Consider the following 24,618-nt stretch of genomic DNA (forward strand, 5'->3'; position numbering starts at 1 on the left):
AAAACTATATACATATACATATATGTATGTACGTGATTAAAGAAAATTTAAACACTTAAACAATTGCAGCATAAAAATTCAAAGGTGAAAAAATATGTAATAAGTTATAATAAAATTATAAATTATGAATAGTTATTTAGAATTCTACCCGTTTTAACTATGCACATAGTATGTATGTATGTACATACCTGGAACAAATCTATGCTTATGTACGTATGTGTGTATATACATACATATATATAAGGTTTCAATATCGACGAGTAAAAAGTGATACGTTGTAAACGGATAAACATTTTAATAAAATATGGGGATCGAGATATCTATGTTATTGAAATTGGTTTTTAAGGATTATCCTAAAAGTGAACATGTTAAGATAAATATAGAGTGAGAAACAAACCTATTGGTACTGGTGTTCCTTCTCCAACAAATAAGTGATTATCTTTCCTCCAATACAAATAGTAATAATATAAAAAACGTCATCGAAAAAGAAATACAATATATTTGCTACGTTTGCCGACCTTAAAGACCACAAATTCCTTGGAGAGGATATGAATGAAGTGACCGAACGAGAATACAAGCGGAAAGCGGAGTTGTAGGAAACCATAAAACGGCGTTAGAGTGTGGAATGCCAACTATACTCAAAACAATCCACCGAAAGAGATAAGAAAAAATGAATATAACGGTACAAATCCATTGATTTAATGAACGAATCGGTTCTCGGCGAATTCGAATACTTAACAACGAGCGTACAAAAGGCGAATAAGTAAACGAGCGAGCTACAGATCTATAAAAATAGAATAACCTACCACAATCGCTATTTAATAACGAATAAACCAAGCAAACTCGAAAACTATATTAAATTAATCTTAACAATATACACCTGGACATACATATATACATTTGTAAGCGTACATAAGTTTATTTGTATGTATATGTACAGTGAGCCAACCACATTCCATACATATTTTTTCCATTTATTCAATTATATGCTTATCATTATACCAATAAACAAGCTGGGCTTTTATAGGCATACATACATAAAATTCGATAACTCGCAGGATTTATGCATATAATTAATTTAAAAAAGTAATAGAAAATAAAATTATTACACATGCTGATATAAAATTCTAATTTAATTTTGGTAACATAACCATAAATATATTTAGCGTTGTTTTTCGATCCATTAGTAAAAATTGAGTTTCCTTAATCCAACGTTGTAAATCTAATCTAATAATAGAATCATTTCCATGCCCACAAAACGGTATTACTTAAATTTATTATATGCTATAATACTTCAAGGTAAGAGATTACACCATATCTTTTTTAAAAAGTAAGTGTGGCCGGGCCTTTCAATAACAGATATTCACCATTCAGTATTTTTCGTTATTAAAAAGTTTCTGCCAAATTTGTATTCAGCTTGCTATGTAATTTTCTAACTTTACCAAAAAAAAGATATATCTGCAACAATTACGCTATAAAAGTAAGATTAAATGGAAAGAGTGGAATCTATACCAATGGGCCGATGAATATGTCGTATTATCGAAAATAAAGAAATCCGTCTCGTTTTACATTGCTCTCATTTATCGTATATAATGGCTTCCGTTTTTATAGCATAATTGATAAAGTCGCTGCAGATCTTCATCAAAGTACTTAATTTTCATAAACTACGGTTTATTCAACAGACCGTCAAATGTTTATTGGAGAAAGAATTTAAATTAATATTAGAATAAAACTGAATCGAATATGTTTAATACAAAATGAGTTCTAGAAATCTACTAAACAACTTCCGTTCAAACTCGAACAATTGGAAAAATAATTAATCAGAGACCTTCAACATATCTTACAATGTTAACCTGTCTTTTAAGACAACGTTTTTATTTAACGTGTCATATTTATAGAATCATTCAAATAGACTCCACGACTATTTTGACAGGAACGAATTCGATTAATCAAATTTTCGAGTACTTTTTCCACTAATTTATCGGACCACTAAGATGATAATAAGAATCGTCGGAGAAGATTTTCTGAGAACCCGTTACCGTTTTCAAATTTTTCCAAGGCAAAATAACCAAATTCGAAACAGATAATTATTTTGAAAATTAGAAAAAGTGCAATGACTCATTGAATAAATGCGTAACAAGCATTAAATTTCAGTTCCAAGATGGCGCTGAAACGCTTTATAGGTTCGGCTGTAAAAATTGGACAAGGTTCGTGGCACCTCCCACCCGAGTGCATATGGCCAATTTTTTACTAAACGTATCGGTCAATCTGTGAGGTCTAGTATTGAAAATCGGAGAGAATGGTTTTGTGATCACTCTATGGTATATTCAATAGATAAAGACAGTTTTCATTTCACAATTGATTAAAAAATCTTTAATAAAGTAACATGTGTTTTGTTAAATATTTCCTAAAAATAACGTATATGGAAAAATAGGGTTTTGCGAGTTGGCTAGTTAAATTTATAACAACATTTTAAATATTTTTAATGTTGCAAAAGCTTTATAATACTTTAATTTATACAGAAAATTTCAAATTATTAGGATTCATATAGTAGATATTCAATTAATACATTCTCGAGGGCAAAGGCATTTAAAATAGATGAAGAAAAGGAACGGAGAAAAATATATAGAAAATAGTAAGTAAGTTTTACGGCTAATATATATACGAAGTGATCTAAATATACTTGTACATGTTACACATAATTGATTTCTGTTTGTGGTTGCAGGTACCGGCCTAAATGTCTGGATGAATAGTACAAATGGATGAAAATGCCGCTGTCGCTGTCACATTTGTTGTCGTCGCCGCCATTTTATCATCACTTTTATCGAGCACAAACGCAGCAGTACAAAACATTAAGCCCAAAAAATCAGTCAATAAAGCAACAACTGCTTACACAAAGGTCGAAACTAAAAGCCATCAACGGCAAGACAATAGAGCACCAACTAGAATTCAAAGCCGCTCAAATAGTCAAAATATACTTATTAGATATTCAAAAATATATAATAGCAGTAATAGAAAAGAAGTTACCAAGGCCATTGAAAAAATTGGCTGCAATTTCTGTGGCCAGCAAGAAGAATTGCTTCCAAAATTCTTCTTCGTACATTGCATCAATAAAAATATCAGGAGTCAATGTGAATTATCCAATATGATGTTGAGCAGTTGAGATAATTGTCAGCTGTTATACTAAAAACAACAAAAAAGTAAAAAGGATTATAAGAGATAAACTAAAAAAATTAAGCCTCAAAAAAGAAGCAGCAGAAAACTGTTCTAAGATTACAAAAAACTTTTCATTTCGCGTATCGTCGATATCTTCGTTATATTGGTCTGCTGCCAATTGCGATTCAGCGATACGCCCCATAATCGAAAGTATCCTTATAGAATGCGCAAAATGGCGGATGGTGGACATACATTCGTAAAGAAGACTTTTGGAAAGCCAACGTATTGTCATCATTGTTCAGATTTGATTTGGGGTATTATTCAGATCGGTTATATATGTGAAGGCATGTATTATTAATTACCTAATTATATACAATTATATGAATGTATATATATATATGTATATGTTTGTAATACAATTAACAACCATACGTACTACACGAGTCCACAGTCATTCCCTTTTATCCCATGTTTATGTAATTAGCATAGCAAGACTAATCTCATTCTTTTAAATTGTTTAGTTCATTACTCGAATATTATATTCATGTGCCTATAAGTCCAACATGTGTAATAATTACAATATTGTTATTTTTTTTATAGTGTGTAATTTCGTCATACACGATCGTTGTGTTTCAAATGTTGTTACTCCATGCTCTGGCATTGCTCCATGTATTATAAAGGTAAGTTACGTTTTGTTAATACTTTTAAAATTATATCCGTGATTTGGAATTGAATTTTTTAAGAAATAAAAAAGTTTGAAAATCGTTTTATTTGCGGAAAATTTCACATATCATTAAACATTATTTGATATAAATCATAATTTATTGCTTATTATAATAAGAACTATTAGTCAACAACATTAAAGAAATTAGCAAATAAAATATAATTTATTACTACATTTTAATTTGTCGCAGGCTAAATTTAATCTTATCCAGCTGTGCTTGAATAAGAAACAATTACCGATTCGAGGACTCAGTCTTCCGTCTACGACTTAACTTCAATGTTGCCAATGAATGACGGTGTAATATTTGAAAGGATACTAATTTCAAACAATGCCATAATTATGGTAAACTATCGTCATATACGTCGATATCATAATCTTAGTTTTGTCTCTCAAACTGTTAAAAAAAACTACCAGTGACTATTGAAATTGTTGAAAAATTAGTTAATGGTTTCACATTTGTATGTTTTACAAATAATTGTACACACCCTAATCAAGGAAATATTTTATTTACACAGTACAATTGTATTTCAATTTAGTTCAGGGTAGGTAGGGATTTTTTTTACCTTGACAACCTTACTTTCTATTAAAAACCGAAAAACAAAGTTCGACCCTGGCACAAACATTTTTTTGTAGTTGCTATTCGACACATTAATATCAGTTGTTCCGAAAAATATGGATTTTGTACTCATACTGAATAAGAAAGGTTGTCATGTCATCATGAGGTTGAGATATTGGTGACTACCATTATTTATGAATAACAGATGACTTGGTTCCAATATTAGTCAAATCCAAAAACTTGTTTCTTCGCAATGCAGGTCGAAATAAATGCTAGCTTTTTGTCACCTTGTGGTATTGACAGTCAATAACATATGTATGTACAAATATGTTTCATCACTATAGGGCGCCAACTCCGGATGGTGTATTATTATTCTTTTATTACCGCATGATCTAAACAAATTTTGTAATAAATTAATTTAAAAAGTACTGATTATGGACCCTGAAAGTTTTATATACGAGTATAGTATAATATCATGTTTATTAATAGTTTAATTAAGTAATAAAATATCCATATTTAATTTCATTATAAATTTTAACTGCATTAACATATTTTTTTAAAGAATCCCGTCGCGCATTGCTGGTCAGAGCCAACTCATCATAAAAAGAAATTCTGTACCGTTTGCCGTAGACGATTAGATGATAGTCCAGCAGTACATTGTTTAAGTAAGATTGTCAAGCTAAGAATTTAAAGACTTATATCTTATAATTATTTGTCTTTTCTATTCTTCTTGCAATCTAGTTTGCGAATATTTCGCACACATTGAGTGCCAAGATTTTGCTGTGCCTGATTGTACTGAAAATGCGACGTATGTGCCCGGCAAAGAATTGCAGAGTGTGAAACATCAGGTATGTATGTAAGATTTGTGTATGTACATATGTATGCAAGTGTTTTAAGCTAGTTGAGGGATAATGAATAGAACCGCACGCAGGAGCATTTACCCTCAAAAACCGGACAAAATTTAAAATTACAAACTTCAGCGATGGTACTCAAAATGGTTTTTTTTTGGTACCTAAATAACCGTTCTACAATGAACCAATTAAATGAATGACCTTCAGGCCGCTATATTGCAACACAAGTAGTCGAAACCTAGACTTCGTTCAGAACGCACGTGCTTATTCGCGAAACTCTCCATTGTCTCGAAATTGCAAGCGGTTTTTTTTTATTGCGTGAACGGAATTCTTGGAAATATTTATTTTATGATTCAGGACAACATGGTATGTATTTAATATTAATGATATAAAAATTAATTTAGTTAATGCATTATTATGTTTTTTTTCGGGAAAACAATGAATCATTAAAAAAACAATTTTTTTTTTTAATTTTTTAGAAATTAGTTTTTTTGTTATAGTTTCGGGCGAGGTCGAGCTATGAATTATTTTTCCTAGTAAACTGCAGGGAACTCCACTTGACCTTGCTCCATATGATTGCCGATTGTATGCAAGGTACCTAAATGAAACCAAGGGAACTTTTTTTGAGTATGTGGCATATTAGTAGCATGTGGGATGAGCAAAAATAGATAAAATCTGGTCGGCCCCCTTCTCAAATATATTCAATATAAAATTTTCGGTTGCACCCGAACTCATTTTATTTTAATATATTGTGTTATTATATTTAATCTTACATTTTTATTAATTTTCATTCATAAAATCACTTTAAATAATTTTGTCCGGTTTTTGAGACCAAATGCTCCTATGTGCGCCGATTGCTACTTCAGCTTTGATACATCACTTTTTTGTAAAATGTTTTTTTTTACACGAACGCGAATGGTTTCACAGTACTTTTAAAAATGCTGAGGCATGGCATTTGGTCCATTCTACCATTTATCCTCTTTTATGGCTTAACGCTGTCCCAGGAAAACGCTCCCCAGACCATCACGCTACCACCGCCATGATTGACGGTTTTTATGTTTTATACTTCGTATGATAGGTTTGCCATTGGATGCAATATGATCTATATTTATCTACTAAGTCTATGTATAAAAAATGGGTGGAATCGGAAACCTAATATAAAGATTTGCGAACTTTTGGCTGACTTTATTCTGCATATAGTGGCCAATATTTGAGTTACATAACGAAAATTATAGAGCGTGTTTTCCTCATAACAGTGTATCTTTGTATTTGAAATTGTAAGAGGTACTTTAATGAAACCAATGAAATGTTCCACTATTTATCATGAGAACTATATCGGTATTCTGCTTGAGACGATTGTCTCATGTCTCTAATTGTCACAATCGTAATTTAATGATTATGTTAGTCAGGAGTCTCTTTTTGGTATTCTGAGTACAGTACACTACTATACTATATCTGCCAGAATACCAAAATGAGACTCCTGACTAACAGAATCACTAAATTACTATTGTGACAATTAGAGACATAAGACAATCGTGTCAAGCGGAATACCGATATTAATTGTATTCAGCTGGAAATTCTACGTCGGTTTGATGTATCAGAAATTGTGGCAATTTTTAAATATATTGCCTTCTGTAGTATTACAACATAATAAATTAAAGATTTAAAAGTTAAGCAAATTGTAATATAATTTAATATAATATTGTTCACCTATATAATAAAAGCATCATTGGAGGGAAGGTAATCTACCCCCCACGTCTAAGTGCGCCTATTGTAAAAAGACATGTTGGTCATCAGAATGCCTCACAGGTAAAGGTAGATATATACGTAAATATAAAAATATATTAATTAATAAAAAATTATTGTGGATTGGAAATGTTCAGGCTATCGCTGCGAATGGTGCGGTATGACAACGCATGGGGGATGCCGCACGTACCTGACAACCGAATGTAATTTTGGTGTACTTCAACCCATATATTTACCTCCACATTCGGTCTCGATTCCGCGCACCGAGGTGCCCATAGAAGCTATTATTGGCGTACAAGTTAAATCGAAAACCACATTATTACGAGATTATTCGTGCCGTAAGTATTTACTCTTAAAAATTTTAGATATATTATCGAAGTCAATAACATGAGTTGTGGATAAATTTTTCTAATCGAAATTAAAAAAAAATCGAACTTCTTCGCAAGATAAATTACAATTTAATGCAGTATTTTAGCTGTGTTAGGATCAACGTGAATTTTCGTTTATTGAATGAAATGGTGAAACATAATATGCCCACCACATTGGTTTTCTTAGTTTAAGTGGTTGCTCCTCCCCACTCTTACTCCTTGTATCAAATTAGAATTTTGTTTCTTACTTAGATTCCGTTAAAACTTTTTATTTACTAATGTTTTTTTCTTCTTCATTAATGCCGTTTCTTATGTTATGTGAGCGATAGTCCGATTTCACTCAAATGTAATACCATTATTCATCCTTTCACAGAAAGAAAATAAATGCAATAGATCATTCCATATTCTTATATCTAGTTTAGTTTTCGGTATTACGTACTATCGATACGTAAACAGAATTAAAATATTATACTGTTATATATATTTTACGTTATGTATATTTTTAATAATGAATATATTTTTCAATATTCATGCACACTATTGACCATTATTGAATTATTCGATTCTAGGATAGTAATTTCTATGGTGATGAATATCGTGGATATGGATAATGTAAACAGAAATTCCTGGATTAATTGCATTTATATTTCTTTAAGAATGTTCATTTCAAAGTATGATCGATGAAAATCACTCTTAATTAGATATTTCCGAACCATGAATGCTTTGTTAAACTTAGATATAGCTAAAAGTTGTTTCAAGTTCGAATTAATTCTAAAAGCAACTTTGTTGATGTTGTTGTTGTTGCGGCAAAAAGGTGGTGGAATTTTCGCTGCTAACGATTAGATTTTATAAACTGTCCGCGAACGTAAGATATTTTGAAATAGCAAAACTTATCTTCAACTCAACATGAGCGCGATTATGTTACTTATAAGTATGTCTTAGAAATTAAACTATATTCAATTATTGAAACTGATCTAAACATGAGGTTGAAAAACCGCTTTGTAATGAGGAAATATCATAAATATCTTAGCGGAAGCAATTTTCATATAAAATACAATTATGACATTTATACTCATCAGCATGATTCTTTTATTTCCTGCACTCGCAACCGATATTATTCATGGTTTTTATGTTTAAATTAAGTATCGGAAGATACCATCAGCATCAAGTCGATTTCGTGTAGAAACGATTAAAAATTCATTTCCTAATTTTTTTATATATCAACTTATATCAGTTGTTTTTGAGGAAAAAATACATACTCGTACTTGTTTTTTTCTATAAATTGTTTATCAGCGCATTTAATCAATTTTAGAAATACCCAACATTTTCCAACCATTTTTGTATTTATATATTTTGTATTTAATTTTAATAAAGTATGCATATAACAAATCAATTCGAAGTTATCAAATTTCTATAAAAGGACGATCTACGAAAAGTTAAGAAACAAAGCAGTTGAAGTATATTGTCCAAATGTCGCAAGTCGCTAGAAATGCGGTTTAACGATTGCTAATAAATTTTATAATCCAACTAAGGATTTAGTTATAATTGAGAAAGACTTTGTGCGACATCTATACGAAACACTTAATTTTAGCGCAGGACCGACAGAGCATGCTTACCTAGGAAATACGAGTTTTATTGAATTGTTACTTTTTGACTCTTACGTTGTCTATAACTTTAAGTTATAATTTTCAAGTGAATTGATATTTTGGATTACTTAGAATGCTGACAATTCTTCTATTAATTGCAGACAAAAATCTTTTATCATTTCGCTTATTTTTATATTTAGTGGTTCTTATTTTTAATTTCATTTTCCTTTTTAAAATTAAAAAAAAACTCGAAAATATAGCTGATTTTGGGACAATAGAGTGCCCAGAAAATACTACTTCCGTAAATTTCATTACTCCCAATGAAGGCTCTATAACAGATGCAATCAACGAAATAAATAAAGTCCCCGAACCAAGCTTAAAAGAGATTCTGTTCATTGAAAGACAACGTCGCAAGAAATCAAAGGAAAATTTTCTACTATCATCATCCACATCATCAATATCCACCAGCTTCACACCAACGCCATCTTTACCTTTACTCACACTCCCAGTAGTTGAGAAAACTCCTAAGTATTCTGAGCTCAAAGAAGATGAACAATGCAAGTGTATCAACATACCTGTATATATAAGTGACGATAAAGCTGTAAAGACTGTCAGCGGAACACCTCCGAATCAAAATGTGACTTGCAATATTCAAAAGTCTTCGTCTACATCCTCTTCCCTGCAACTATTATATACGAATTTGTTGCGTAGCATGCATCCAATCTCGCGAAAACACTTATCATCCAATACAGACGAGGATTTCGATGTTTGCGATATAAATGGTAGTGAAGTGAGTGAAGATTATCATAACATTAAAGTTAAACAACTAGACTCTAGAGATCATAGAATCGTGGCGAAAACGTTACAACGACAATGTCAAAGTCTCTATGAAACTACCGATACGGAAGGTGTTTTAACAACTGTGGACAACATTGGTTATCACTCTAACATAAATCAGATTAGTAATTTAAGCTATAATAGAGGTAATATTAAAACATCTGTAGAAAGCCATTGTAATTTAGATGAAAAACTAGAAAATGCTCAAAACGTAATAATAACAGCATGTGCACTCAAAGCGTGTCAAACAATCAACGCACCTACACTAGTTACGCAAACGCTTACGGCTCCAAAAGATGGCAACAGCAACGCACATGAACAATTTTCTAAGACTGGCGCTTTATTCAAAGCGAAAACGTACAACCTCAGCCCGTTTAAGGGTGTCCCGAACAAAGGCGGTTCTTTGAGTTGTTCGCCTAATTCCAGTGATTGCTCGTCACATTCGCCTGTGCCAGAGAATCCTTTAAAAATGTATCTTTCGGCAGTGAACCGTAGTAAATCATTCCAAGAACCTGGAGTCAAACAGTATACACGTAAAAAAGACTACACGCGACTCTTTCGACGTCGCTCAAAAAAACGTACTAAAGATTCAGTGCTCATAGGCACTAAAACATCGAAAAGTGGCTTCAATTTAGATACCACAGGACAAAGTATAGAAATTACCATACAAGATGAAGATGGTAATTATCAACCGTACGATGATGATTATTTGACTTTAAAAGATGTGCGCAGTGGACTTAGCCGTAGCGGCTACACCGACGATGATGAAGATTATGAGGACGGGTATGACTTAAGAAGGCACGTGAAAGCAGAATATCAAACTCCAGCGTATAGTAGTGAAGCCAGCAGTCCTGTAAATTTTCACATGTATTTAGATGATCAGCCGCATAGCTTTACGAGTGATGACGCCACAGCAGGCGATATAAGTGATGGTGGGAGTAGTCGCAGTCGATCACGCGTTAGTGACAATGAAGAACACGTATTCGGACGGTTGTTACGACGAATGCAGTGCCTATCGCATGGATGGCGGAAACATCGTTACTACAAACGCAGAGGTGATTAATGTATCCTGTTGTTTTCAATATTGGTATTTTCCTAATCATTGCCTAATTAACTTTGGTTTTTTTTACCTTTTTTTTTATGACGAATTCAAGTTTACTTCGTGTTTTACTTTCAATCATTTGTGATAGAAATTATGAATGATAACAAGATCAAAAACGAAGCACCTGCATGAAATTTAGTCAGATATGACATTTTGTCCCTCACTAATCAGATTCGCTTAGCTTAGAGATTCCCCAATACTCGTTCATACTTGTAAATGCATATAGGGTAAAGTTAAATTTGGCCAAAGCAAACAAGTATGTACTTGTTTCGCTCGAGGCTCCATATTGCATTTTTGTTAAATTCATTATGACTGCTTGTATTACTAATAAGTTGACTATGAAAATTTAAAACAATAAAAATATGTGCATGTAAATATTCTTAATTTTATTATATTTACAACGGTAATATTTGGAATTACAGCCCTAATTTACTTACATGTTGAAATCATACTAAACCTGCGCACATATTACTAACATTAATGATATTACAAATAATATCAATAAATGTAATAATATATATATGTGTATATGTATATATTAATATATGTAGGTACGTGTATGAATATATTTCAACAAAGCTAACTGTGATTTTCTCCAAAAGAAGCAAAACACAAAGAGATTTTTCGTATTTGTATTTATTAATATTGTCTTTACATTGAATTAAGTGCTTCACAATACAATAGATAACTCAATGATTAAGGAAGGTAACGAAATAAGAATTAATAGCGATTATTGAATGTTAGTTCGGCTCAAGCTTTGCCTTATTTGGACATTAAATTAGTGTCAACTCAAAACATATTTGATGTATTTAATCCTGGTGTTCACCTTCTTTTCCATAAATAATTTTTCATCTTGACTTTGAGAACTTATCAATGTTTGTAACATTAGAGCGTACCGATATTTTTTTTTTTTCAATAAAATAACGTATGTGGGAAATATTCTATGAATCATTCTGAACAATTTTGGCTAAAAGACTATGGGTCTAAAAACGGTTTCGAGCCAGGGATAAGTTTAAAAAATCTGAATAATCGGTTGTATGTCCGATTTTGGCTAATTGTACTGTATGAAATTTTTACATACTGGATATATTTTCACTTCCTAAATTTTTTTTCGCTATATTATACAATGCGAATGTGGTTACAGTTCTATTCTACCAATCCCAATACATAGAAATTGTAATATATATGAGACTGGATCATTTTTCATTTGTTCGCACATATATACATACATACTAGGGGATACGGCCATGCGTTGCTGTGGTATACATTTTATACTATTCAATACAGGGGAAAATTTATTTACCAATAAAGGCGAAATATTAACGGTATAAACATTTAAGGGATTGCACTTGAGGTCTAATTTTGAATATGTTTATACAAATACATTTCATTGGAAATAATAACGAATTTAAGGCTGCCTTCTCAATGTCTGGTTACCAGCGTTCTGATCAGTTATTAACTGAGTTGTCCGCGTCCATATAAGAAGGCATTCTTTATTTTTGAATTGACTTAATTATCCTATCTTTTAAGTTGGTTCGAACTGAACATAGTGTTCTAAATTTTACTAAAATGGTTCAGTAGTTTTGGCGTCCATCGCGGACAAACAACGTGACAGGTATATAAAGATGTTTGCCTTACGACAAGTGAAGAATGACAATCTCAGAAAGTGGTAATATAGCGGCACCGTAAACTTCTTCGTTGCCGTTTGTATCTTGATTGTTCTGCACTCATCTCAAATTATAATTGAACTTTTTATCAACAGTGTAGTTATTCCGCTATTTTTTATGCTAGATGCTAGATATTAAAAATGTCTTACCGGTTCCACATTTTGTGTCCTAAAAAAACCGCCTCGTTCAGTAGCACAATCAATATAATCCATGCAAATTGATGTACTTTTACAACAGCTTTGTGTTGTTATTATTATCATTATTATGTTTTAAGAAAAAAAAAATTGTACATGATTCTTACAAAAAAAAAAAAATAAATTTTGAACAAATGATTATAATTTGAAATATAATTTTTGTATATACGAATTGTATTGAATTTTAACAAAGAGAGATCCTATTTCCTTTTTTTTTAAATTTTTAGCAAATCGGTTAAGCCGTTGTTGAGTTATAAATAGTGTAACTCACACGACTTTCTTTTATATACATACATATTTAAATGTTTACTGAATTTATAGCTTGCGCGGACGGACGGACAAGTTACCTCGATTTCAACTCTGTTGCAAATGAAAACGTTTCAATTTGACAAAAATCCCCATTAACATTTATTGAATTCGTTTGTTACAAAAACTGTGATAAATGAAGAACCGCTCGACCGATTTTATGCAACTTCACATAAACTGTCTACTAGTCCCAACAAAGCCTAAACATTTGGCTTGGATAGGTGAACTCGTTCTTAAGTTATAAAATTAACATATTTGTATTTATTTACAAATAACAAAAACATCATCAATTTCTGTAGATGTCCTGGGTGGTTACATACGAAATTCGGCGATCCTTACCAACACTTTAAATTTTGGACAATTAATTAATTCATAATATATATGTATAACATCATAGATGTAAATTATATGCTTAGCTTGCGACTACTAGCTAGCGTGTGGATAATAAGCACTTTTTTAATTTAAATCATGTCGAGAAATGTGTGCGACCGAACTTAAGAACTTGAAGTACGTTGGAAGGGTATCTTTATTTCTATATGTATTTTATAATTATCGTGCCATGGACAAAAATAATTATTACTATATTAGACATTATGTAGGACACATCCACATAATGAACGAACCACCATATCAAGGAACCTCTAGGCTTTGAACAAAACAATCATAAATACATATAAGAATGAATTTATTTATACTAATCTATACTTTAGTATTAAGTTATTTCATAATTACATTATATTAACATAACTAAGTTTTCGTATGTGTATCTGTAGTCTTTGAATATCGTGGTTGCTAACCTATTATAACTAATATATATATATATATATATTGTTCTAGTTATATAATTTTATTATGATCGGTTGAATTAAAGCTAGCATAAGCGTTGAAAATATTTTATTGGATGCATTTTTTAAATCATTATATTTTAATTCTTGGGTAGCACGAAGTATATCTGAAGAGTTTAGTAGTGGAGACACGCCACGCTTCAAAGATGAAGAGCCAGGTATTAAAACTGATACAATGCACGCTAGTGCCGTTAGTGGCGGAAGTGGTACGTCATCACACTATCGCCCAGAATCCTCACACAAATCGGAAAAATCAGACAAAGATAAAACCAAAAAGGAAAAAGAAAGTGAGGAAAAGGACATTGGTAAGAATTTAGAAACTTTTTTGTGTGTATTTTAGATATATGTTAGTAGTGTTAATTGTATTGTTTTATTTATTTTTGTTTACAGAAATGATCAAAGTTTTCGACGGTAACAACTCATTTAGACGGCAACTATACCGGGTAATTAGTGTACCGCGGACTTATACCTTAGAACAATTACTAACTACAGCATTGCGAGCATTTCATATAACTAGAGAACCCAGCGTAAGTAATTTAAAACAATTATCGCTAAGAATACATTAAATTAAAATAATAAAATATAAACAAATATTTTGCGTACTTTTATCAACTTTTTTAGGCATTTTACATGACTGACTTGTATGCTGCGTCTGGTATGGAGGATGTTCCATTGCAAGATCCAACGCCCGTAATGAACTTGACGCATTTGGAAGGAAAGAGACCAGCAATTTATCTAAGGTTTCACGATAAGGACAAAGGATATGTACGCGTTTATCCGGGTAAACTGCAATGCTCTTTAGAAGAGCCGTATGTTAATGTTCCTGTTGAAAATACAACCATTATTAAGGATTTGATTCGCGATGCTTTGGATAGATTTGGTTTACAAGATAACCAAATCCAAGATTACAGGTAAGAAAGCATTAAAAATATTATCATATTTTTCATTAAAAATATGAATTATGCTCAAGATGCTCTGAGGTATTACTAGACCGTGGGGTTACCGAAAGGATATTATCATGGAATGAGCGGCCATGGGATATAATGAAGCAATTGGGCAAGGATTCCATCAGACAAATGGAACTAATGCGATTTTATATGCAGCATAAGCAAGATCCGCATGGACCAAATATCGCGTTATTCGTTGGAAATTTACCACCAGGCTTATCACAACGCAATTACGAACAAATTTTGAATAAGTATGTTACAGATGAAAATAAATTTACTAGTATTGGACCTATCTATTATGAATATGGCTCAGTGGTACTATCATTTGAAGATGCTCAAAAGGCGGTAAGTTAGTTAAACAGTATACACAAACGTTTTGTGACCATAATATTAATATTTGGAAAGTAATAATTCCTGATTTTGATATTTACAATTTATTTAAATACGTTAGAAAGTTCCTTCTTGTATAATACTCAATCCAACACTAATACTAATAATTAAATATTTGTATTCATTAGGTTCGAGCTTTCTATAACTTACGTGAAACTATTATAGAAGATAAGAAGCTTTTAGTCATGCTCTTGCCAAATATAGAACCGAGCATGGTGCCATCAGATGTGCGGCCACTACTTGTATTTGTTAATGTTAAATCAGGCGGTTGTCAAGGCCTTGAACTAATATCAAGTTTTAGGAAGCTTCTGAACCCATATCAAGTATTCGACTTGGATAACGGAGGGCCATTGCCGGGGTATGAGAAATACATATGATTTTAATGCCCTCATTTAAATCTCATTTTATTTATAATAGATTGTATGTATTTCGGCAAATTGTTAACTACAAAATACTGGTATGTGGCGGTGATGGCACCATCGGCTGGGTATTACAATGCTTGGACAATGTGGGACAGGATTCCGAATGCTCAAGTCCACCTTGTGCCATAGTTCCTTTGGGCACCGGTAAGAAATATTACAAATCGATTTTAAATGATAGCCATGAAATGAGCTATGAAATACATTATATAATAGGAAATGATTTGGCCCGAGTACTTTGTTGGGGTTCTGGCTATACAGGAGGTGAAGATCCTCTAAATTTACTCCGTGACGTTATCGAAGCTGAAGAGATACGCCTGGATCGTTGGACGGTTGTATTTCATCCGGAAGACAAGCCAGAAGAGTCTGCATTAAAGGCGCCCTCAAATACAACGGGTAAGAAGAAGAAGGCTCACCAAGCACATCTATCGCAACAAACAAATCAGCACCATCAATTACCGGCCATAACATCGACTGAAATATCAGGTCATTTGATGTGCCAAATTTCACCTTTTTGTAATCGTTATTTATTATTATTATTTCTAACATTATTTAAAACTTCTCTTTCGAATACAAACTACATCTATACTTTGATGAGTAATTTTTAATAATTTTCAAGTTTTCATTATCTATATACATATCTCCAATCTGTCGCTCCTAAACTGGGAATTAATCTTCGTATACTATAATTAGGTTAAAGTATAGATATGCAAATATATTTTCTAATAACTCGGAAAATCGCTTAAATATGAAAATAAGAATAATAAGAAAAGATATTCCAGTAATTGTACTATAACAAAACAAACCAATCTTAAAAAGCTACTACATAATCGTTTTATACCAAATATGATTCAAGTCGGTGGAGTAGGTCCGGACTTACGGATTTCACCTAAATGTCGGTGGGGCCGTTTTTGACAATTTTGACACCGTCTCCACATAAAGCTCTCTTGTATTATGAATCACATCAATTTTTTCAAAACGTTTACCCACAGGTGCCCCTTGCTATTGCGATCGTCTATGCCAAATTACAGTTTCACATCTTACAAGTTTACTTTTTAAACGGTTTGTGGACGTGACAATGTTCAATTTCGTACATATACGAACTACACCTCCCCTTTTTCCCAAAGAACACGTGTGCCAAGTTTCTTGAAGATATCTTACATTTTATTGAAGTTATAGTTTGCACAAACAGACGGACGAAAAGACAGACATATGTATATAACTCCACATCTATCTCTCTTAGTTTTAGGCGATTCAAACAACAGTTATCCGAACAAAACTACTATACTTTGTAGCAACACTTGCAAGTGGAAAAATATACACAATTGGAAACCTCCTCCTCCTCCTCCTCCGAAAATACCACATCCACAACTAAAACATTAACATCGACCCATCACAAATTACTTGAAATCATATACATACTCAGAAAAATTATTATATATTTCGTAACTTCACCTAAAGTGTTTTGTATAATAATGGTTTTTTATCATATTTTTATAACGGGAAGGTTCTCCGCCCTACAATTTTCCATTTTGTTCTTATTATGCCTAAAAATAAACATAAGAATTAAAATGTCGCTTCCAACTACTTGAAAAATTATATCCCTTTTTTATACATTTTATTGAAAATTCATTGCTCTACAAAACATTCACTTACGATTGTAACTTACCAGTTTTAAAGATATTAACGATTGAAGTTTGTTTATTTTAAGGCAAACTTTTTTCTAATGAAATTTATAACTCGTTCAAAAAAATTTAAATTGCAAAACTCTTAATTTTGTAGAAAATTTACTGCTGTGCGAAAACGATCTCATATAATTTTTCGATTAAGTGAACCGTCTACGAGATCGTAGAACTTTAATGCCTAATTCCAATTTCAAATTGTTTTCTTTTTTTATTTAGTCATAAATTCACAAGAAAAAAATCCGCCATAAAATAATTGAACTTGAACTGTTAATGTCTTTTAAACGGGTAGGTTTACGAAAAACCGTAAGCGACGTTTTTAGAGCCTTCAATTTGAACAAAAATCTACGAAATGAATTATTTTTTCACGCACGAGGTGCTATACATTGCCAAACTGTCGATGTTTTGTAAAATAAAAATTAAAAAATGTTTTGCCATAACATCAAGAAAACATCGTGTATTTTCACTTTGAATTGCATATATGTATTTGAAAACATTCATTATTTTTCTTAATGTTACATATATATAAATTTATAGTTTATGTGGTTTTTAAACAAATAAATTAATTAATAATTCAATTAATAAACTATAATTTAGTAATTTATTTATTATTATTACATATGCATATATATTTTCTATATGCTTACTTACAACATATTTTATATGTTTTCGATAATATGTAATTTATGTAAGAATTTATTAATACGGCATCTAAAAAATGTACATTTTGTTATAAAACAAGAAAAGACACTGATGAGTGCTCAGTCTATGTTATGTGGAAAAATAAGCGCTTTTTTTATATTGTTTAGAAACAAAATTATTTTCCTTAACACTGGCATCCCACTAGTCTTTATAATTAAGAGAACATTAAATCATTTTCATTATGATTAATAATGTATGTAAAAGAATAATTTTTATAGATATGGCTTCAAAAATAACCTTTTATGGATGAATATTATTAGATACAATTTCTTAATTGCATACTTAAACTCCCCTTTCTATAGGTGGTGGCGCCCAAAATGAAGACAACTCACAAATATTCGTTATGAATAATTATTTCGGCATTGGCATTGATGCCGATCTTTGTCTAGATTTTCACAATGCACGCGAAGAAAATCCGAACAAATTTAATTCTCGATTACACAACAAAGGTTATTATGTTAAGATGGGCTTGCGAAAAATTGTTGGTCGTAAAACCGTTAAAGATCTTCATAAAGAATTAAAATTGGAAGTTGATGGCAAAGTAGTTGATTTGCCACCTGTTGAGGGGATTATTATATTGAATATTTTGAGGTAAGTAAATACAATAATTAAAAATGTATATATTACACATGTACAAAATACATTTTTTTTATTTATTTGTATTTTGTAGCTGGGGTAGTGGCGCAAACCCATGGGGACCAGATAAGGACGATAATTTTTCCACACCCAACCATTACGATGGAGTGTTGGAGATTGTTGGTGTTACAGGCGTTGTACACTTAGGGCAAATACAATCCGGTATACGGACGGCAATGAGAATCGCACAGGTTTGTTAATTAAATAGTATGTCAGTTTTTAAAAAGTTCATATCGTCACCTATGTAAAACGATATTTTTCATAAGTTTTCAGAAGAAAAAAAACGTGTAAACAGATAGTCTTCTTATTAAAAACAACAAAACTATAATACTCTCTTTAGCAACTTTGTTGCGAGAGTATAAAAATTTGAAATTAGGTTGCAAATTTGTGATATGTACATGATGGCAGAAATTAAAAATTTTGTAGATATATGTATGTATGTCATATTGTGTAGTGCATCATAATCAATAAGAAACTCAATTTAAATTTTTTTTTTGATGATACGATGTTTTGCACTTTAGGTGACGATATATTTTGTTATTGACATCCTCAGATACATATAACATTTTCTGTTAGAATCGAAATTAATTTAAATTTTTTATAGGGAGGTCATATAAAAATTCATTTATACTCGGATATGCCAGTACAAGTCGATGGAGAACCTTGGGTGCAAAGTCCTGGCGATGTTGTTGTTTTAAAGTCGGCTCTAAAAGTGAGTACATTAACAATTACATTCTGCAATGGAAATTATATATAGATTCTAGATTTTCTACTGCTTCAGTTTTAAACTTATAAATTTAAACATATTCATAGCTGTGCATGCAAAAGCTTTGTATTAATTCATGTCGTACATGTTGAATATCATTTATGAGTATGGTAAATGCATGCATATGCATATATACATGCTTACTCAAAACCTCCAAAATACTGTTAACTATACTTAGGGAACACGCCGCTTTAAATATGCTATTATTAGCACATCTAAAATAGTTAAGTTCGTAACTTAGGCAATTTACAATTTAGTATTTAATAAAAACCATTTATTTACCTTTGTTGCTTTTTGAATGTTATTAATTTATATCACGAATGAACCGTTTTTTCCGAAAAAAATCTATCATAGGTATCAAGCCGTAGTTATTGTTGGATTTGTCCCATTTTCATATTGTGACATTTGAATGTCATGGTAATACGATGCACCTAATTTATTTCAATTAGTTACTTTTATATTAGACCTATAGGGGCTTTATAACAATTTAAGTCACTCCATTCTTCGAAGAAATCCACCAAACATTTAGTTATTCTCTAACAACTTGTTGTTATAAAATATAATAGTTTTGTTGACCTAACGGTTGTAACGAGAGATAATGGCCAGGACGACGAGATGAGTTGAAATCCGGGTGGCTGTCTCCCTGACTGTCCGCCCGTGCAAGCTGTAACTTGAGTAAGAATTGAGATATATTAATAAAACTTGGGATGCGCGTTCCTTGCCAAAAAATAGAACGAGATGGGCGTAATGGGACATTGCCATCAAATACCATAACTTAACATTAAATTAAGATATGAAACTCTAAGATCGCAGTATCAAGCAGCACCTATGGACAAAATGTTTTAAAAAATCGGGCGTGATCCCAGAGATGGTATGAGAGGGTTTTAATGGAGCAGTGTCAAAATTTGGACGATCGGCGTGGCAGCGACCACTTTTAGGTGAAATCACATATCTCGAGACCCGCTAGACTAATTTCAACTAGATTTGTTTCTTGACATTCGTCTGAAACTTTCCGCCACTTTCCATATAAGAAAATTTTAAATTCCAACTGATTTTTTCACTTTCACCAAAAAGCAACTAAATATAACGGGATAAAACATTGCACGAATAATGCTGCTAGTGTATATCACCTTATAAACAAAAATTGTTCAAATCCAACAAAAAGTGTTGAAGCCTCTAGATACCAAATATTTGGACCCAGTACCTATAGTTTACTTTTGATCGAAAATATCGGTCAATGTGGACAATATATAATTGAAATTCATAGATAATCCTCGCTGATAATGAGAGATAATCCTCTGACAATGTCTGTATGTCGAAAATTGGTTGAATCGGACCAATACTTCCGCTAGTCCCCATATACCCAATATAAAGATTTTCGAACTTCCGGGTGACTTTGTATCGCATATATCGGCCAATTTGTAAGTCATCTCAATGAAAATGAAAATGAAAGATGCGCGTCTTTTACTCATAACAGTATATCTCTGTGCGAAAAATACATAAGTTTGAGCTAGCCCCTATATAACTAATATCAGGATTTTCGAACATCCGGCTGTCTTTACTCTATTTAATTGGTTGTTTAGTATGTGGCATGTTAATAGTACGTGGTATTGGGAATATAGATAAAATCGGGTCGATTCTACCCAAACCCCCATATACTACATAAAATTATTTTCGTTACATAACATGGTTTTCGTATATGCTTGGATTTCCGAACTTAACTTCTCCTTACTTATTTCAATATGTATAGGTACCGAATCATGTATGATACAAATGTAATTCGCACGTTTAACAATTTAACTAAGGTTTACATACATACATGTGTGTCAGTGTATGAGTTACATATAGTATATGTATTTCGATCATAAAATGAAAAGCACTAATTCTTTAGGTTGGCTTTATAATATCAATGCTACCAGTGTATGAGTGTTTGTATGTACATATATAAATGCATGGTATGCACATGTATAACTTCTGATAGTTGTATTATGATTTTAACATAAAATTCATTTTATTCATTTATCATTCAATTACATACATGTTTTTTTATAAAAGCAATCAAGCGGTCGTGGGCAACAGACTCTGTATTATTGTTGGTAACGATTCGTTGCTACTCAGCCCGACACCCATTTTTTTGTTTTTGAAAATCTTTTCTATTTACAATATGTTCGAAAATTGGAATTGTATCACCTATTTTTGCATACACTAATATGCATATACATGTTCATAATATAATAGATATTTTTTTAAATGCATTTTAATAGGCATTCATTTTTTGTTATACCCTGAATAGGGTATATTAAGTTTGCCACGAAGTTTGTAACACCCAGATGAAAGACTACGAAATATACATATGTATACATAAATAATTAGTATGACGAGCTTAGTCGATTTAGCTATGTCTGACTGTCTATCCGTTTGCCTGTTCCGTGCCGTTTGCCTGTATATCGACACGCTCACGTCTCTCTTGGCCTAAGAAGGCGATTATTTGTCGAAACCACCGATATTAGACCATGTATACGATACAAGTATTTAAAAAGCCATAAGTCAGCGGCAGCCAGGTCTAGGAACATATAACCTACGATGACCATTCGAAAGTGTTGTTTAACATACGTATATCCCACAAAATTTAATTTAATGGATTTATACATGCTTTATGTTTAGGCCATATGCTTTTTATAATGTAACTGTAATCTCTTAGTGGTTAACACATTTCTGTTTCGATCAAATTAAATGTACTGCACATTAGTTTAAAGATTAACATTTCCGTTCTGATCAAAAGGAAGTTAAAAATTATCACGATGTTGATTAATGATTAACAATTGTAATTTCGGACACTATTTTGCAGAAGAATTTGCATTGGCGCGACTGAATTTTAAAATAAAATGTTGCGATTCAAAGACAATTATTAAAATTAAACTGAGCATAATTTAGAAAAATCGTGTAAAATAGCCGATAAAAATATTGCGTGTTTGAGATGTCTTTATTTCATTAATTTATTTATTATATAAAAATTTTACAAGAACTATTTTATTTTCTGTGCCGACTTTAACATATTAAAAAATTAAGGTAACAATTCCAGAGAATTGAATGTATGTAATAAATCCAAATATTAGTTATTCAATTAGAAGAAATAAATATTTCCTAGAAAATAAAGTATTTCATTTGTATCAATAGTTGCATACTTCTGTATATACATACATTGTAATTTAATACTTTTCTATTTTGATTTCCTTAATTGTGAATCATATATGTATGTAACTAAAGACTAAGACTGGTCATTAGGTCAACAGATAAGTATTTAAGCTAGTTATATGACATCAAGTTGTTGAATATAAATGTTTATTGTTACTAAAAATTATTTATAAACTAGTCATAATAAACGGGATTGAATGATTTATTAGAAGATAAATAAATAAAATGTGTACGATTATACGTATATCTGGTCTACATATTCCCATTCCTTCTCTACAAATTTCCAATATAGGCCACAATGCTGAAAAAAAGTAGAGGTAAAAGACGCCTTACTGAGCCACATATTTCCCCAGCCGTACTAGCCAGTAGTTTATCAGCGTCAGCAACGGCATCTACTGCAGCATCACAGGCTACCATCCAAATAAATTCCTCTGGAAGCAGTGGTAGTGGACTCGGACAAGGACCAGAAAATGGTGATCGCGACCGCACAACTCCAATTGGCACATAGAGATCGTGCCCGTCTGGTCCAAGTTTTTTATTCTCTTGTTTTCTTTGATTACTAATATACACAACGCTATTTGACAACAAGAAAAATAACAATAAACAAATTAACTAACCAAAACAGAATGAAGATATGCATATTAGCAATTAAAACATCGCTGTAACAAATAGTTTACAGGACAATTGTGTATTGCGTTATAAAAATAATTGCATTTCTTATATAAACAATTAAATTTATTTAATAATAAATATTTTATTAATTAGACTAACGAATTGTTTTATAATAAAATTGCCGAAAATTAAATAATCTGTATATGATGCTTATACAAATAATTGTCTGTGTACACGTGACTTGAAGTAAATTGTTATTGCGCAAAGATTGGCAATAGAATTTTGAAATTGCAAAATTTTTACAAACATGCACATGTATGTGAGGCAAAAACTGTAAAATCTTTACGAGCGAGTGCAGATTCTCATTATCATTACTTTAACACACTAAAACATGCTCTTTTCCTCTTTTATTATACATATACAATTCCAGTATCTTGAAGATTTACATACATACATATTAGATTATACATACATACATAGTATTCATGAAAGAAAAAATAAGTTGAAAAGTATTTTATTACTTCAATAGTTTTGATCAAGATTGGATTTTTGTTTGCATGTACATACTTTATACATCAATTACAATTCGATTTAATACATATAGTAGAGCTTAATAAAAAAGTACATAATATCATTTTCAAATTCAGTACTGTTACTTTTTTAATTTTGTATTGCTTGCGTGTTTTAATTTGTATAAAGTAAACGAAAAAATTACCCAGAAAGTTAAGGGCAATTAATAGTTAAATTAAAAGTATGGCTATATTTATTATTTATTTAAAAGTTGCTACTGTAGTAAATATGGTTCCACTGCACTTCCGTATAGGCCGAATGCAATCATCTTAAACGTAATATTAAAAAAAAAATTTTTAAATTTATGAAAAGAAGTCATTATATAAACTGTTTGACATCATTATACATATGTATATTCATATATATTGTATTTTTAATGTAGTATGTTTGGTATTAGAATTAGAGCTGCCCTCATTTTATTAAATTTATTAATGTATATGATAGATTTTTGTTATCAATAGTTATGATACTTTTTATAAATTTTTTATTAATGGTCAACAATACATATCGTATCTATCGTATATGCTATGCTCTATCTGCTTGCTTGTGAAATACATCGCTTTGGGTTTGATAGTTGTATTTCTTCATATAACACAAATGGATTATAGTCAAGTATGAATGTACTCATATGTATGTATGTAAAGGGCTTGGTTAATATTGTTGCTGACTTTTGTTGTCTTGACTATCCTTTAATAATTACATATATCACAATTATTTTCAAAAATTATTCAAATACATATTTAGTATACAAAAGCTCCTCA

At 31.3% G+C, this 24,618-nt stretch overlaps 1 protein-coding gene across 3 annotated transcripts; it reads left to right on the forward strand.

The window, feature by feature from the left end:
* The first annotated feature begins 397 nt into the window (after positions 1–397).
* LOC108966290 (diacylglycerol kinase theta) lies at positions 398–24,618 on the forward strand. Of its 3 annotated transcripts, none has more exons than XM_018929092.1 (20): positions 398–902; positions 2,523–2,635; positions 2,726–3,500; positions 3,757–3,836; positions 4,999–5,101; positions 5,178–5,284; positions 7,012–7,096; positions 7,171–7,371; positions 9,248–10,879; positions 14,034–14,243; positions 14,329–14,465; positions 14,560–14,849; positions 14,909–15,230; positions 15,404–15,633; positions 15,693–15,841; positions 15,911–16,180; positions 18,381–18,669; positions 18,749–18,905; positions 19,319–19,426; positions 22,968–24,618. In XM_018929092.1, the coding sequence occupies exons 3-20, from the start codon at positions 3,380–3,382 to the stop codon at positions 23,181–23,183; spliced, it is 4,707 nt and encodes a 1,568-aa protein (XP_018784637.1). In that variant the 5' UTR covers positions 398–902; positions 2,523–2,635; positions 2,726–3,379; the 3' UTR covers positions 23,184–24,618. The 3 variants fall into 3 exon arrangements, with proteins under 3 accessions (XP_018784637.1, XP_018784638.1, XP_018784640.1); XM_018929093.1 differs by having other exon boundaries at positions 15,911–16,090; XM_018929095.1 differs by lacking the exon at positions 9,248–10,879 and having other exon boundaries at positions 404–902; positions 15,911–16,090.

The sequence above is a fragment of the Bactrocera latifrons genome, unplaced genomic scaffold (assembly GCF_001853355.1).
Source record: "Bactrocera latifrons isolate USDA-ARS-PBARC rearing strain unplaced genomic scaffold, ASM185335v1 scaffold_158, whole genome shotgun sequence".
Lineage (NCBI taxonomy): Eukaryota > Metazoa > Arthropoda > Insecta > Diptera > Tephritidae > Bactrocera > Bactrocera latifrons.

Excerpts from the sequence above, each read along its gene's own strand:
- LOC108966290 (XM_018929092.1), top strand. The coding sequence starts at position 3,380 with ATGCGCAAAATGGCGGATGGTGGACATACATTCGTAAAGAAGACTTTT. Across the intron at positions 15,634-15,692 it reads AACGGAGGGCCATTGCCGGG|ATTGTATGTATTTCGGCAAA; the intron begins GTATGAGAAATA and ends TATTTATAATAG. Across the intron at positions 18,906-19,318 it reads CGGCAATGAGAATCGCACAG|GGAGGTCATATAAAAATTCA; the intron begins GTTTGTTAATTA and ends AATTTTTTATAG.